Below are 18,460 nucleotides of genomic sequence, written 5' to 3'. Positions count from 1 at the left end.
AAGCAGTGAGATGAGCCAGCTCCCATTTGACCTGATCACGAAGGGCCACAGGAATGGGCCGAGCCCTAAAAAACTTAGGCCGAGCAGTGGGTTTGAGCATGATATGAGCTTAAAAGTCATTTGCACGGCCTAACCCAGGAGATAAAAGGGACAAAAATGTCGTCGACAAGAAATCCAGTTGAGCATAAGGAATAGCATCAGAGACGATAGTGACAGAGTCATCTATGGAGAACCCAAAAATGCGAAAGGCATCAAAACCAAAAAGATTCTCTGCATTACTATGATCGACGACAAATATGGGAACAGTGCGAACGCCAGATTTGTAAGATACCTCAGCATCAAATTGTCCCAAGAGAGAAATCTGTTTATGGTCGTCTGTAATTGCCTAGCAGAAGGTGATAGGATTGAAGAACCCAACTGAAGATACGTCTGAGAATTGATGATAGCAGCAGCAGAACCAGTATCCACCTGCATGCGAGCATCCCGACCAAGTATTTGGACAGTTTCAGGGAAGAAGTACCATTGACTGACAACACAGAAGCAGAATCAGCGTCACGTTCATGAACATCAGGAAGGCGGTCGGATTTGCAAACGGAGGACACATGACCCTTCTTTTTGCATTTGTGACACACGGCCCAATGTTGAGGACAATCCTCCCATGAATGTTTCGTAAAACACCGCGGACATGAAGGAAGTTGCCGGGGGTTTTGCTGCAGTTTCTTAAAGGTTTGTTAACGGTTAGGCCGAGGCTCAGCTTGGGAGTGTACTGCGGCCACGTCGGCCGGCAGAGACATGCCACGTGCTTCATCAACATCGCACAGAGGTTGTATTTCCCCGACGTCACCCCATGCCTCTATTTGCGCTCCAGCGACTCGAGAAATTTCAAAAGACTGCACAATGGATAGGACTTCATCTAGAGTCGGATTTGCCAACTGAAGGGCACGTTGCCTAACTTCTTTGTCGGGTGCTGGCCGGATAATAGCATCCCGTACCATGGAATCGGCATAGGATTCTTTGTGAACTTCAGTAACAAATAGACACTTTCTACTGAGGCCGTGAAGTTCAACCGCCCAAGCGTGATAGGATTGATTTGGTTGTTTTTGACAACAATAAAAGGCAACACGAGAGGCTACCACATGCGTATGCTCTTGAAAATATACGGACAGAAGTGAGCACATTTCAGCAAAGGACAAAGACGCGGGATCTTTCAAAGGAGCCAATTGTGACAACAACCGATACATTTGAGGTGAAATCCATGAAAGGAACAGAGACTTACATGTTTGTCCGTCCGCGACATGAAATGCCAAGAAGTGCTGTCGAAGACGTTTTTCATAATCAGACCAGTCCTCCACTGTCTCGTCGTAAGGAGGAAAAGGAGGTATAGACAATGACGAGAGATGTCCCGCATTGGATGCCGAGACAAAATCACGAATCGCCGATGTGAGAAGCGTTTGCTGTTCAATGAGACCTTGCAATAGTTGTTCTAAAATAGCCATGGAAACTTGTGGGTCAACGATGAAAAAGAAAAATTCACTACCTCATCGCCAATTGTTATAACGTCAAGTTGAACAAATATATTTTGAGGATGACACAATACATGTAAGTCACAGATCAAGTAAACAAAGTAAGACGTATGTACACTGTAACATTCAAATCACACTGAGTCCCAGTCTAGCGGCTGCTGGCTGGCTGGCCGCTTAGGTGGCGCGGCTGCTGCATAGCTGGCAGACAGCACCGCATGTAGAGGACACGCGTAACTGCGCGGCAGTACTTTGAAAGATCGGCGAGTCACAACACTTACACTACTCGGCTACCATTTTTATCTTTTTATCTACGTCTTCAAACTAAACATTTATGTAAATTTACACACATTTGTATTAAATAGGTCTCGACTTTTCCAGTAGACCCCATATAAATGCTGACACTGAAAAATTCAAAACCCGTTTAATATAAACATTAGACTTCAGTGGAATTTACATCCTCAAGTTCAAATATTCTGATAAACTGTAGGAGCAGTGGCTGATAAGGTACTCTTCTAGTCAGGATATCTGAGGATTTTCAATTTCCTGTCTGGTGTCTGTTACTAAGCTCTTATAGACTTTTGCATCAGAATATAAAACACCATCCTGGAGCCTAAGTGTGGATGTTTAGTGTATATGGAAATTATTTTTACTGCCAGTGCTATCATTGTGAATTTCACTGCCCATCCTAAATTTGTTGAAGTTGTTAAGCACAAAAAATTAGGGAGTAAACACATTGCCACACAAGTGTAAGAATCTCCCTGCAGATGCTCTGCATGATATTGGGTTATCAACTTTAAATAAGACTTTTACTGTACACTTTTTGACCTTACCTGCATCTCTCCAGAAGATTATAATATGACACTATTGAGTGAAAGAGTGCTAGCAGTCGCATCTGCAGGTCAAAAAAAGTGAGATAGATTTTAAAGTGCAAAGAGACCTGACTTTACCATCCAACTGGATGACCTACCGTATCTAGTATATGTCCATTGATTTTCACTTCTGGTTTTTATTTGTTTGGAATTGGATCATATAAGTCTCTGTACAGTTAAGGATAAGGTATTTGCAGGTATGGATGTGTTAGAGCCCTTTATCGTGATACTTGTCATCAAGAAACATCAAAATGTTTGAAGAGCCCTCCCATGTTCTGGGAAAATCATATAGGTGAGTAGTCAAGAACATGAATGGGCAGGCACAGAACATTGCAAGAGACCACATTTCACATTTCCTCACCCCCAATTTGTACTCACTCCTGTTATATCATTTGTTAATGTGATCTCCCATATCTGTCATTATGTGATATGAGTTGATAAGTGAATAAATGACTTTCATTATACTGATGCTGAGGATATGGAAGAAATAATTCTAAAACTGTGTGCTTCTTATTTTCAGATGTTTGTGTATGATGAATACGGGTCTGTGAGTGTGGAGATGAATATCTTCCTGCTGATAGTGGTGGGCATCCTTGTGAATGGGCCCTACGCCCTAATCACCACGGCAGTCTCTGCAGACTTGGGCACACATGAGTCACTCAAAGGGAGCTCCAGGGCATTGGCCACAGTCACAGCCATTATTGATGGCACTGGTTCAATAGGTAACCTGAAAAACTTTATACTGGTTGTTTGTATTATGATAGAAAATAAAGTTTGCTTCAAAAATAGGTAATACGAAAAAGAATGATTATATTGTAAACCAATAATGATTTCATACAAGGAAATGGATTGGAGCACTGAGATGGAAAAGCGAGGGAAAAGTGATGAGCAATTTCAATTGTAAAAATTACAATTTTCTCAAAATTGAGAGGTAAACTTTGGCAGCAATATCTTTTCTGAAAACTATTGTCCTCTTCTTACAGTGCAGGTAGATATGTAATCAGTGCAGTAATTCCACTTTTTTCACTCATTGGCATGTTTCTCCTAAGTTGGTGTTTGAAATATTCAGTTGCAAGGTAAACTTGTTTGAATTAGATGGCTGCTTTGACAATATTATGAAAATGATAGTTGCTACTCAGCATATAGCGGGGATGCTGAGTTGCAGATAGGCGCAACATAAAGACTGCCAAACCAACCTTTCAGCCAGACAGGCCTTAGACAGAGTAGACAACATACACACCCATACTCACTCACACTCACACAAACGCAACTCACACTCACATGACCACAGTCTCACGCTGCTAAGGCCAGACTGTGAGCAGCAGCACTTGATGGGAGATGCAACTGGTTGGTGGGGGTAAGGAAGGAGGCTGGGATGGAAGGGGGAGGGATAGTAGAATAGGGGTGGGAGACAGTAAAGTGCTGCTTGTGGGAGCATACAGGGACAAGATGGGGAGAGAGGGTAGGGCAGTTAGGTGCAGCAGTGAAGCTGGGAGATTGACAGACGGCTGGGAGGGGGGACAGCGGAAAAGTAGAGATGTAAAAAGACTGTGGGTGTGATGGTGGAATAGAGGGTGTGTAGTACTGGAAAGGGGATAGGTGAGTAAGGCCAATGGCTAATGAAGGTTGAGGGTTATGGGAATGTAGAATATATTGTAGGGAGAGATACCATCTGCAAAATTCAGAAAATCTGGTGTTGATGGGGAGGATCCAGATGTCATAGGCTATGAAGCAGTCATTGTAATGAAGAATATTGTGTTGAGCAGTGTGCTCAGCAACTGGGTGGTCCATCTGTTTCTTGGCTGCAGTTTGTCGGTGGCCATTCATGTAGACAGACAGCTTGTTGGTTGTCATGCCCACGTAGAATCAGCACAATGTTTGGTTGCGGCTTAGCTAGTAGATCACATGACTGATTTAACAGGTAGCTCTGCCTTTGGTGGGATAGGTGATGTTTGTGACCTGACTGAAGTAGGTGGTGCTGGGAGAATGCATGACACAGTCTTGCATCTAGGTCTATTACAAGAATATGAGCCATGGGACAAAGGTTTGGGAGCAGGTGTTGTATAGGAATGGACACCGTTGGGTGTGGCTTGCGGAGTATAAATGTAGATGTAGACAAGGATATTGTCGAAGTTCAAAGGGCAGCAGAATACCACTGTAGGAGGGGTGAGAAGGATAGTGTGTACGGCATTCCTCATTTCAGGGGCGTGATAAGAGGTAGTCAAAGCCCTGGCACAGAATGTGATTCGGTTGCTCCAGTCTTGGGTAGTACTGAGTCACCAGGGGAATGCTTCTCTGTGGCCGGACAGTGGGACTTTGGGTGGTGGTGGGTGCACGGGTTGTGTAGGGATGAACAAGGATATTTTGCAAGTTTGGTGGGCAGGGGAATAACATGGTGGGAGGGGTGGGAAAGATAGTGGGTAAGACATTTCCCATTTCAGGGCACGAGAGGTAGTCGAAACCCTGGCGCAGAATGTGATTCAGTTGCTCTTGCCCTGGATAAGACTGAGTCACAAGGGGAATGCATTTCTGTGACCAGACAGTGGGACTTTTGGAGGTGGTGGGTGACTGGAGAGATAAGACTGTATCGTTATGACTCTTCTGAGATGTGAATCCATTCAAGTGGACCACTTTTGAAACAAGGGACTGATGACCTTGCTGTTTGGTCCCTTCAACCCCAATCAGCCAACCAACCAACCATCCTTCACCAACTCGAAGATCCTATTCAGTGGCGTCGCCACATGATACCTTGGCCCAGCCAACCTCCATGTTGCCAATGCTCACCACCAACCGTTTTTCTGCCCTGGATTTCACAGGCCGACAGAGGGAGAGTGCTAACATCTCTGTAGATCTCTTGAAGCAGCATCCTCCATCCTCTGTGCCCTGTAGCAGTGAGTCTTTTAAGGCTGGCACTCGGCAGCCACTGAGGTGACACCCCTTCATTTTTTCCCTCCTCCCCTTTCTTCATTACGGCTCTCCTTCAATGGAATGTTTGTGCCTTTGATCAAACAAAGAGGATTTACAGCTGCTCTTAGATTTGCAGCGTCCACTTTTTCTCTGCCCCCAGAAAACAAAATTGCGTCCTCATGACCGCTTTGAGCTTTCGCATTTCTTCCCGGTCCATTTTGACCTTCCCCTCAAGGACAGCATTCTGTCTCGTGGGGGAGTCATTCTGCTCACATGGGAAGACATTCATAGTCAACCTGCCTTTAAGCTGTTGCAGTTTGCCTTTTCCTTCCTCACTTTACCTTTTCCCTTTGTACTGCTTAATCCCTCCATCATTCGATATCACCAGGGCAAACTTCCTCCAACTTATTGGGCAGCTACCTCACCCCTTTCTGCTGCTCGGTGACTGTAATGCACACCTTCCCCTTTGGGTTCTCCCAGAACCTTTCCCAGAGGTGCCCTCTTGGCTGACCACCTCAATCAACTTAACCTCTTCTGCCTTAACACAGGAGCACCCACGTTCCTTTCAGACTCCTCGCACAGCTATTCCCATTTGGACTTATCTTTCTATATTGCTCAGCTTGCCCACTGTCTCGGTTGTTCTGTTCTCTCTTGACACATACTCGAGCGACAATTTCCTGAGTGCTATCCATTTGCCGACTCCTACCCCAAACTACGTGCACACCCAAATGGCAGCTTACTATGGCCGACTTGACACTTTACTCCTCCCCCTTGACCTTCGATGAACAACATTTCTCCAGTTGTGATGACCAGGTGAAATATCTTACAAATGTAATCCTTACCACCACAGAATGTTCCATTCCTCACACTTCCTCTTTACCATACCGTGTCTCAGTCCCGTGGTGAACTGAGGCTTGCCGCGACGCAATAAGACCTTGGAGATGCGCTCTCCGCATTTTTAACCATCATCCTATGATGGCAAATTGTATTCATTATAAACAGTTGCATGCACAGTGTTGTTATATTCTTCAGGATGGTAAAAAAGCCAGGTGGATTTCATTTGTCAGTTCTTTTAACAGTTCCACTCCCTCTTCCGTCGTGTGGGCCAATCTCCGGCGGCTCTCTGGGACCAAGATCCATTGCCCAATTTCCAGCCTGACAGTGGCAGACAATGTCATAGTGGACCCTATTTCTATCTCCAACACTGTGGGCCACCATTTTATGGACATTTAAAGATCTTCCCACTATCACCCTGCCTTTCTCCATTGGAACCCAGTGGAGGAGGTTCAGGCGATACTCTTCTCTTCTCAGAATCGTGAGTGCTTCAATGCCGCCTTTACTAAGAGGGAGCTGGATCATGCTCTCGCTTCATCCCAATCCTCTGCCCCAGGGCCAATTTGGTCCTACAGAACTTGACGTGTAAATAAATAAATAAGGAGAGTTCCCACAGCTGCACAATTCAGAAAAGCTGATGATGTGGGAAGAATTCGATGAAACATAGCTTGATGCTGCACAGAGCCCACTATCATGTCCTTGCATTCTCTCACAAGCGACACTGGTGTCTTCCACCACCAACCCTATCCTGTTATCCCTCCCCCTCTCCACTCCACATGTCTTCCATACACTCACTACTCATCCCAGCGAAGATCATTGCTCACCTCAGGTCCAGTCACAGTTGAGCCTTAGTGCCAGGAGACATAATGGCTGGCTGTGTGTGTTTTTTTGTCCACATCTGATGAAGGATTAACATCTAGCAGTCACCATGTCCCTGTCTGCCACTCAATGCCTCTCTGTGTGGTGAGTAGCTGTGATTCTGGAATGATTGCATAGGCTCAGTCGTAAGAAAGACAGATGGCAGACTTTGGTATATTTTCTGGATACTGAGGAAATGCCTTCAGACTACAAAGCAGACTGCTTACAAATCACTGGGCCTTCAATCTGCAGAGTATGTATGTTGATGTTCTACAGACAGTAAGGGCAAGAAATAACTGAGATTTCTGCTCCTGATATTCTGCAATGTTATTTTGCATGTTCTATTTTTGATTCTTAAGCACACAAATTTAGTAGAACAAAATTAACAAATATACAGATTATTAAATTTAAAGGTATGTGGATGTTGTTATTTCATGAAGCTCTAGGGACAATTTTCCGTAACTTAAAACTTCTCACAAACTTAACTACATTTATCTACTTGGCAAATGTTATGAGCTAATTTGTCATACTCATGTATTTGTTCTCTCAAAAGGTGCTGCAGTTGGACCCTTGTTAGCTGGTGTCATATATTCATACGGCTGGGAATCGGTATTCTACATGCTGATGGCTTCTGATGTATTAGCATTGCTGGTACGTACCACTCGCATACTTGGTAACACTGGACATTTTGCTGTATCAAGACAACATATTTCCATTCATTAATGACTTGTGCTATAATTTCTGGTTTAACTTATCACTTAGAGGAGGAGTAACAATTGCACAAAAGTGATCCTTGAAAATGATACATGGTGTTCTGTCACAACCATCTTGTAGATGCCTCTTTAATGAGTTGGACATTTTATTATCTGACCCTTCACAAGATGCATTTTGTGCAACTAAACCATCTCAGTTTGATCATTGGCTGTAAGACATAAAATTACTGACAGATAGCAAAGGACATTTTTAAATGTAGCCTAACATAATTTCTTTGAATTGCTCCTTCTGTCCTAGATAAATATTTAATGAAAACTTTAGCAGAATGTGTAGCTTAAAAAAGCTTAAATGTTTCACAAATTACATTGTTAGTATTAAAGCAATACCTTAACTGCTGGCAGAATTAACATCCCAAGTCAACATTTGTGATGAATTAAAACTGCCACACTCCTTCATTTGGCAGGCAGTGAGTTATGCAATTTGTACTTAAGTGAACCATGCTCATGGACAAATAAGAACTGACACCATATACATTACCTCCCATTAGAGAGTATAAATGTCGTATCCGCACACCAACTGAGAGACCTGTCCTTAAGACCACTGAATTCTAATAATGTCATGAATGATGGCCTCCATTCAACACTGAACATCAATTTTAATTATAATTCTACCTTGTTTTGGTGACATCCAGTTTCAGCACACATTTGCTGTGTTTAGGTCTACAGTGGAAATAAAACACTGAAAGACTTGTGAAACTAGGAAATAAAGTAAAACACAGCATATCTTCTCCAACAGCCACACACGGTAAAGTTTTCACTGTATGCCATTGACAGTAACTGTTGGGAAAAGATTCATCAGTTTGTACAAGTAGTCTTCTTGTTGTGCATTTTTCTACTTAATAATCATCGGAGGAGTGAAGGGAAATATTCACCTTTCAGGCAAGACACTTAAATAGTAGACAGATCCCTAAATGCATTTGCCCCCATCCCCATCTCCCCCTTTATCCTCATTAAATTACACCTGCACATGCGCACACACCAATATTGTTGTTTGCATGATTCCGTCTCCTCACCAGTTTCAGATTCCTGGCTTGTCTCCAAGATACTTCTCACCCACTCCACCTAACACAACCTCAATCAGGCTGCAGAGCCTGGACAATGTAATCAGGCAGAGATTTATAATTTTGTGGTTGTGTGTGTGTGTGTGTGTGTGTGTGTGTGTGTGTGTGTGTGCGCGCGTGCGTGCGTGTGTGTCCTTTTTTAGAAGACAAAAAAGCTTTCAAAGAAGAAAGTTCAGCAGTGTTTTCACCATCGTCTTTGTTCCTCTTGACTGACCTTTCCAACATCTATCGAACATGAGAATTCATGTCAAGCTGGGAAAGTTGTTGTGTAAGAACAATTTTTATCAGATAGAGGTTGACATTTGAACATTGGTGAAGTAAGCCCAGATGTTAGAGCTAAGTCAATATGACAGGAATGAACTTTGTGAATACTTGTGCTTTCAGAATCGACATGTGGACTTGGACACACTTTTTCTGTAATTTAAAACCATATGGCAGTGCTACAAGGAAGCTATGTTGTTCTCAGAAAAAACTCCTTTAGCAAAATTCTTTTCAAGGGTAATAAATTTAGTATCACAACCTTGCTGTATCCGTGTGTATAGATGTGCAGAAATGTTGTCTGACCAACATTCTGTACCCACCAGTTTCCGTCCTGCACTAAAGGAGGATTCCCCAAGGGAAAGGTGGCATTCATCATCTTTTTGGCAGAAGTTTGTCAGCTAATAACCAAGATGTGATACTTTTGCATACCTTCACAGATATGTGAATGACTCAATGGCTTTTTGACTGAAAGAACTGAGGGCATTATAATGGACAGCAAATGTTCAAAAGAAATGAAACTAGGTATCAGGCATGTCCCAATGTTCACAATACGTGTAAATGATTTATGATACAGGGTCAACAGCACTATCAGATTGTTTATTAATCATGCTGTTGTCTACAGTGAAGTATTATTTTTTATCGATCATAAGGAAATGCAAAGAGATATGGATGAAATTTCCTTTTAATGTAATGAATGGCAGCTGTAAGTACATAAATGGAAGATAATGCCCAAAATAGAACCCAGCAGGATCGTATTAAAGATCTGGGGAATGTTTTATAATTTAAATATTTTTGGATAATATTGAGAAATTGTACAAAATGTGATGAACATGTAAAATCTGTAATAGGTAAGGTGAACAGAAGACATTGATTCTTTGGAAGGGTTCTGGGATAGTGCAGTGCATCAGTAAAGGAAAATACATACAACACACTAGTGGAAGCAATACAAGCATATTGCTTCAGTGTTCATATTACTTATCAAGTAGACATAAGAACAAACTATGAATACATTAAGAGATTTGTTGCTGGGATGCTAAAAATGTCAGAGTAGATAATTCAAAAGTGTAACAGAGATACTAGGGGAACTAAATTGGGTATGCCTGGAAAAAGGGTGATGTTAGCACAAAAAGCTGCTGGGTAAACTTTGGAAACCAGTGTTGGAGAAACAATGTGCAACGATTGTGCTGCTACAGTTGTACATCTCACATAAGAATCCTGAGAATAAGATAAAGGGTATTAGTTCCGGCAGTATGTAAATAATTTAGGAGTAAAAGAAACAATCCACCAAATACTAGAGTGCTGAGTCACCCACTACCTTGAAAAAGACTCATTCAAAAATGAACACAGTTTTCAGTCTTCTTTATGTGCCCGTCAACGATTCAATGCCTCTAATATTCAGTGAGTTGTTACATTCATTCCTAAATTATTTACATAAAGGAGATAACAGTGCATAGGGAGGCATTCAGTCAGTTATTTTTTCTTCACTCAATACACAAATAGAATAGGGCAGAAAACGTAATATTAGCTCCTTGGCCTGCAAAAGGAGGTTAGTTGATGTAATTGATCATATGATTCTGCAAGGATTACAAATGGCCTCTGGGATTGTACTCTGTGGTTAAGGGAGCTTAGCACAAAAGAAGTTTTACTTCACTGTGCTTATTTATGCTGGTAATATCAGTTTTAATCAATTGTAGAGAGCCATAGAGAAGCCAAAGCTTTGGGCAGCCATGATGTTTTAACTAGACTGTACAACTAGGCATTGTCACAAAGTGAGCTGCAGTTGCCTGTTGTCTGTATCAAGGAGGGATTAGATAAGTTATGCGAAAGCAGCATTTGTAGTTAATATCTGATTACAGTCAAAAGCAGACACCATTCCTATATGGCTATGTAGATAAACAAGGGAGTAAAAATAACACTCAGTTTGCAAAGCAGTGCATATGGCCCAAAAATAGCAGAATTAGTGAAACAAGTACAGGTAACAAGTCACTGTATAGTTCAGGTGCTGAACCTTCAATATACACATTGAGAAGAGTGAAAATATTGCTGAGATTTCAACAATATCCTTCCTCCTCCAGAACTAACGTAACAAAACATGTGCATGCGAGGCTCCCACTCCCCCCCACCCCCCCCACCCCCCTCCCCCCCCTACACACACACACACACACACACACACACACACACACACACACACACACACTCTCTCTCTTCATTGTTCCAGCATTTGGGTGTAGAGTTGGCGATTCAAGCTGGGACACAGAGTTAATTGTTTCACTGCTATGTCGTTCCCCGGGTGCTGTGGTCATGTGTATGAACACCGCTTGGGTTTTCCAACAGTGCTATTGTGTCTGTATGTGTCCTGAGCTGCCTACCTCTCACAGCTGCAGACAAGTTACTTCTGTATGTTGGTGAATGAAAAAGCGTTGAGTACTTACCATTGCAACATATGTGCCTCATTGTGCACCATTTGCAAACTCTTGTTTCGATATCTTGAATTGTTCCTGAGGTATGGCGTTTGTTACGATGATGATTCACAGATGCGCAAGAAAGTGAATAGGCGAATCGCGTGACTGTCCGCCAGATATAAAATAGTAACTCAAGAACCTTTAGCTTAACTTAAAATTCACCTTTTGCTGTCTGTCAGTCATTTTATATCATTAGTTAAGATTCGGTAGGAACGTCATTCAGTCCGTTTTGAGTTAAGGCACATTTGTAAAGAGTAATGAAGGTCATCTTTTCTTCTATTATTATAATTTATCCAATGTGTACTCCAATGGATTATTTACAACTACTTTCAGATTTATAATTTGAATTGTTGTGCTGCAGTTAAAATATCTCCTTCTTTTCTCAGTTTTCTACTAGATGATCATGGCTGAATGCTACACATTTTATGGCACACTTTCATGCAATGAAAAGACACCGTTTTAAAAATGAGTTACCCCACAATATAACTGTGTATGACATTGCTGAATGAAATTTTAAAAAAAAATTGTGTTTACTTACTTATTTTTGTTTCTCTCAGAGATTTGCAATGAAATTAAATACAAATTTGGCTGAATTAGGTTGCTTAATTTTGAATATGTTACCGAAACTTTTGAAGATTCTGTGATGTTAATTCTTGCCTCTATGCTTTAAGTATACCTTTTGATGTACAGAATTTAATATCACATCAGCAAAATTTTCTGCAATCTTTTTGTTGTTAAGTATGATGTGAGCCATTTGTATGTGTACTGCCATTTCTCTTATGGAATGTTATGATTTACACAGTCAAATGTCTTTGATAGGTCACAAAAACTGAGTGGTGCTGTTTCGTTATGTAATCCTTGTAAAATTTTGTGCATGAGCATGTAGACACCAGTATCAGTTCAGCAGTGTTCCTGAAAGTGTGGCAAAGAATGACTTGCGAGTCACCTACCTCCTGCTTGTGCAGCCCCATGCTAGTCAGTTCTTAGTGTGCTATCATGGGCTCACCACAGCCATGCTGAGTGGTTGCAGGGGCAACTGTCAGTATTGGGAGCCATGCCTACCCTTTATGCATAAACATCATAAGATATAAAGTGCTAAAACATTTAGTTTTATTCAGTCATTTGTCTCAAAGTGTTGTACTTACATTAATGAGATATTCAGATATTTAGGTTTGATTTATTTTACTAGGTCTTGACAAGTTCTGCGATATCAATCTTAATTCATGTTGTGCAGAACCAATGTTGATATTCCAGTGACTCACTGGGCTCTGAATTACACTTAGCAGGTTTAATGCACTTCATCAAAGAAAGTTTATATACTTTTGACTCAAAAAGAGTCTGCAAGTTTTAGGACTTCAAAAATTTCAGAATCCCTTTCATTCTGGATAGCATGAACGGATCATTTTGCAAACTGTGCCCTTCTCGAGAATCACTTCTGGCACTTCAAAGACTGATGTTAATTGTATTATTAAAGAAAACTGTATCAGATTTAACATCTTTAGAATGACTGTGAAATGCAATGGAGACTCCATCACTAATAGAAGTAAATTTTTAAAAAAATTCTCCATGTATTCTTGTTTCAGTTCACAGCAACTCAGGAAAGACACAAATTTTCCTTGTTTAGTTGCAACACAAACACTGTGTGCAAAAAAAACTAAAAATTTTCCCACACTCAACCAACAAATTTCAGAATGAAGCAGCTTATCTTCATACAAGGCCTGTTCAAGAAACTCAGGAACTTTGTCCACAAAATTTTTCTACACTTACCTTTTACCTATTGTGCATGGTCTCCTTTGAAATACTCTCCTCCACAATTGATGCACTGCTCCCAACACCGTCTCTATTTCCGGAAGCAGTCTTGGTACGCCTATATCTGGATCGAACGAAGTGCCTTCTATGAATTTTCTTTTACCTCATCTCATCTATTGTCCTTGCAGTGGGGTTTTCAATTTTGGAAGTAAAAAATAAATAAATAAAATGTCTGTAGGGGCCAGGTCTGGAGATTACAGAGGATGAGGTAGCACAGTGATTTCGTTTTTCGGTCAGTAGTCATGCACCTACAGAAATGGATGTGCAGGTCCATTATCATGATGCAAGAGCCATGAATTGTCTCATCACATTGCAGGCTGTTTCCTTCACACATTTTCTTGCAGGCATCGCGACACGTTCCGACTGTACCATCAATCAACAGTAGCCCCTATGTCATGAATTCATGATGAACTAATCCTTGCCGGCCGAGATGGCCGAGCGGTTCTAGGCGCTACAGTCTGGAGCCGTGCGACCGTTACGGTCGCAGGTTCGAATCCTGCCTTGGGCATGGATGTGTGTGATGTCCTTAGGTTAGTTAGGTTTCAGTAATTCTAAGTTCTAGGGGACTGATGACCTCAGAAGTTAAGTCCCATAGTGCTCAGAGCCATTTGAACCATTTTTTGAACTAATCCTTCAAAGTCAAAGAAAACTACCAGCATGGCTTTGACATTTGACCTGATCTGACAAGCTTTGTTTGTACTTGGAGAACCTTTCCCAACCCATTGTGAAGATTGAACCTTGGTCTCAACATCTTAACTGTAGACCCACATCCCATCACCAGTCATGATTCTCTTAAGGAACATCTCACTCTCATTTGCACGCTCCAAAAGCTCTTCACAGATCGCAAGGTGAAGATCTTTCTGTTCTTGACTCATGAGATGTGAGACGAACTTGGTCGCAACACGAAGCATTCCAAGATGCTATGTCAGGCTTTCATAACATGATCCAACTGATATGTTACTTTCTTCTGAAATCTCTTGGACACTCGTTTCTCAGTTGGCACAAACGATTTTTGATGTTCCTGAACTGAGCATTGTCAGTAGACATCAGACATCAGACATCAAAGGGCGTCCTGAACGAGGGTCATCTTTAACTTCCGCCCAGCCATTTTTAAACTTTGTGAAACATTTGTAACACTCGGTATGGCTTAAGCACTCATCACCATAGGCTTCCTGCATCATTTGGTGTCTCTGTATAGGTTTTCTCGAGTTTCACGCAAAATTTAATGCAGACGCATGGCTCCACTAACTTATGCCATTTCAAAATTCGCAAACTGTGCTACACAATGTTCAACTCAATACAGCACGAACAATAACAGACATACAACAATGAAACTCGTGGCAGTTACATATTAAACATAGGTGTGTGCAGGGATAGGGATGCCAACTGCATTTCACTCCAACACATCATTGGAAACGAAATTATGAATGTTCCGAAATTTTTTAAAGAGAGCTAGTATTCTGCACCAGTTTCTTTCAAAAATAGTTCAAATTTTCGATGAGATACTGATCAATTTTCTCCATGTATTTTATTCATAATTTTTATTACATCTGTCATTGTGAACAGCATTCTGACACACACACACACACACACACACACACACACACACACACACACACACACAGTGGTCCTTGAACAATAATGCAACGAGAAGTCGAATATTTTACTCCGTTTTTCCTTAACTGACCAACGAAATTGTTTTTGCTACCAACCATAGCTGGTGTACAATCGGTAGAAACTGCACAATATTTTTTAAAACTACCAATTTTGTCAACATGTTTTTTAATTACATTAAAAAACAACCAAACCTGTTCTTCTGACTAACAGAACTACAGTGAGTAACAATTCATGCACAGAAAAGTCATCCAATATTATGCACATAAAAATTAGTAGCCAACTAAGATCTTTCTGATCAGTACTCTGGTCCACGTATACAAAGAATAATAGTGACAGTCTGCAATGAAATTGTTTAACTTTGTTTTACGCTGTGTACTATATCAAGAAATCAACTTTTTATAATATTAAGGTACAAAGCATCTGTCTTAAAGTGTTCAGAGGCATCGTCATAACCAAATACCTTTGCCATTTTTACTGCACATTCTTTCACGAGTAATGTGTTGCTGAAGCATTTCTAAGCTTTTGCTAATTTTAAACATACCACATATGATGCAGTTAAAATCTTTTCTTTAAGACTTGATAGTTCAGGCAACTATTCACTAAAGTGCATAGTTGATTGTGAAAGTGACATCCATGTGTTTCTTCATGGAGCGAAGAGAAATGTCAAGAAAAATTACTATCTTTGTTTTGATGCAAGCATTTTTTACATATTAAACAGTGGGGTTTTTCGTAGGAATTGCTTACAAAAAAGTACTTTATCTTGGACTCGTCAGTGAAAATGCATTTCTCAGCATTCTTAAGAACTGTAATAGCAAAATAATTACAGTAATAAACAAGATCAAAACCAGAATAATAGCCAACCTGAATAATGAAGCAATATTAAGGATAGTAGATCTGAACAAAATGCCGAGAGCAAGGTGACTAAAAAAGACAGCAATGCCTTTCCAAAGTCAGACAATGAGTGAAGGTGCTACAACTTATGATTTGAGGAAACAGTCAAAGGGATGCTGCCCCACTCAACTGCTGACAAACAAGTGTACTGAAGCTGTGGCAAGGTCATAATGACTCTGCACATGTAGAGTTTTATGGAATACTGAGAAAGCCCACATTTCCATTTTTTGACAAAGTCAAGTTACCTATGATTTTGTACTTTGAACACATAGGCTGATGATATGGAGAAATCCCATACATTTTGGCGTTTTATGTCTTGTTATGCAGACAATATATTGCCTAATCCAAAGATAAAACCCCACATTACAAAAGATATGAGGTTCCTCGAAATTTTATGTTGTCAACATTGTTTTAAACAGAGAGAATAATAGATGGATGCCTATAAACGACAAGAAAATGCATGACGTAAGATGATTTCTACCATTCCTACCAAAGAAGAAATTGCTCAGTGGCAGATATGTATGAGGGGGTGTGCACTGCTGCCTCCTTTGAATGTGGTGGTAATGAAGCAAGCTTTCAATGGCTCATTACACCTGTACACTACAATGATTTTTTACAACAACTATGTCAGCAAATTTTTCTATCAATTACAAAATTTCCAAACACACACATCACAGTTTACCTATATTCCACCCTAAATGATGCTTTCACACAGATGAAAGTCAGTCCCTCGATTCAGAGTAGAGTGGTGTCCCAATAAGAAAGTGGGAGCATGATGCATTCTGTGCTGAGGTGGATGGAGAAACCTTTGCTGTGTCACCAATGTGTGTGCCCTCTGTCTCAGTTCCACACAACATGCTCCAGCACTTGCTTATCCTGGTAGTAACTCTGGGGCCACTGCCACTATTCTTGCTTCTGGCTCTCCCCGAAAAGATTTATATGCTTGGAAAACTATTTTTGCCACTCCTTGATGTAATAATAATGAATATGTTTGGTATATGCCATCCAGAATGAGCACCAGAATGGCTAAAGGCTATGTCAACATCTAATTTGATAACTGGTGCAAAGTGTTACATGTGCACACTACACTCAGATGTCACAGAATGATGTTATCGGCTGTAGTGTTGTGTGGTGAACTGCCCATCACTATTGCACATCCCCTAACTGCCCATCTTCTTAAATGCCAATCTTGGCTTTCCATTACAGTGTTCATCTCCTTCAGCAATTCTGTTTTTATATCATCAGTGGTGGCAAAACTATGTCCTTTCATAGTTCTCAGAAATAGAAGGAAGATGCAGAAGGCCAATGCTTCATGCAAATGATGCATAACTTCTAGGTAGTATTTCCTATTGACTGTACAACTGTAAGGCAGTAACCCACAGTAACTGAAGAAGACAGTGAGAAGAACCTTAACATCTGATCAAATCTGTCAAATGTTTTTGGTCTTGGCTCTTTAGGCAGTTTTCATTGGGATGATTTGACCTTGGCTTTGATGTCATATCCATATACCCATGTTTCGTCACCTGTTATAACCTTCTTGGACATCTCCTTTGGTTGAAATATGTCAATTTCAGAACACACTTTACTGCTACATGTCTCATGTCCAAAAACTCCGAAAAAATTGCTTGGCTTGAGCTGAAGGATATGCCAACATCAGCAACCACTCTCATGTAGATTTGATGATTTTCCAGGATCATATTATTTACTTCTTCCACATTGTTGTCAGTAATTGATGTGCTAGGGTGGTCATCGTCAATGTCTTCTTGACCTACTGTGAAACATTTATACCACTAAACTCTTGTCTTACTTATGGCAGACTCGCCAAAAGCCACAGTCAACATTTCAAACACGGGGCTGCATTTTATTCCACTCTTCAAGCAAAGCTTAATGCAAATTTACTGAGCACACAGAAACATGTATCACCCTTTCGACTGTCAGCAGTAAACTAAATATTCAAAACATCTGAAAATGCAAACATACTTCAAAACGTATGTACCAATAAGATAAAAAATTGGATGTATAAGGCTCGCGAAGTTAAAAAGTTCCTCACATCTGGAAAAGCCATTTGCATCACCATTCATATCATTACAGAGCAACTATCTTTCACTGTTTTTGCTGTGTATAAAAGACTCTGTCAAAGTACAGTTTAATAAGAGACAAATGCTTCTCTCTTTTACAGTTTTTAGTACGTCTGGTGATCAAGGAATTCACTCAAAGGCGGCGCAGGACTCGACAACACATAGGTTAACTTTCAGCAGTTGTATTCCTTCATCATTCTGGAAGACACCAGCCAGAGGAAATTACTAAAATGAAGAATACTTTCATGCAATGAAAGTATTTAACATGCTGCCTTCCAGGATTTTATGATCTGAAAACTTTCAGAAAACTGGATGTGTCATAAAAAAACAAAAAAGCTCAACAGTTCCTCAGCTACAAAGTACATCAGGATACTGTAATCTCCACAGCATATTGCTAAAGTGAAGCAGGAAAACAATTTCCACGAAATTTGCATGCAATAAACCATTTTTATATAAAAAATTATTGTCCTCTTTTTTTTAACTCTGTGGTAATGGAGTTATCGAAACACAAAGAAAC

The 18,460-nt window shown here is 40.6% G+C and overlaps 1 protein-coding gene across 8 annotated transcripts in view; it reads left to right on the top strand.

Moving 5' to 3' along the window:
* Positions 1 to 18,253, top strand: part of LOC126418638 (glucose-6-phosphate exchanger SLC37A2) — a 420,139-nt gene extending 401,886 nt beyond the window's left edge. For all 8 annotated transcript variants that reach the window (XM_050085494.1, XM_050085490.1, XM_050085491.1 and 5 more), the window contains 3 exons: positions 2,913 to 3,114; positions 7,545 to 7,642; positions 18,045 to 18,253. In XM_050085494.1, the coding sequence (XP_049941451.1) occupies positions 2,913 to 3,114; positions 7,545 to 7,642; positions 18,045 to 18,113 (369 nt within the window). In that variant the 3' untranslated portion in view covers positions 18,114 to 18,253. The remainder of the gene's footprint in view (positions 1 to 2,912; positions 3,115 to 7,544; positions 7,643 to 18,044) is intronic.
* Positions 18,254 to 18,460: the final 207 nt, after the last annotated feature.

This window comes from Schistocerca serialis, chromosome 9, assembly GCF_023864345.2.
Source record: "Schistocerca serialis cubense isolate TAMUIC-IGC-003099 chromosome 9, iqSchSeri2.2, whole genome shotgun sequence".
Classification (NCBI taxonomy): Eukaryota; Metazoa; Arthropoda; class Insecta; order Orthoptera; family Acrididae; genus Schistocerca; species Schistocerca serialis.
Note: the sequence above shows the minus strand (reverse complement) of the source record. Positions and strands in the feature narration are given on the sequence as shown.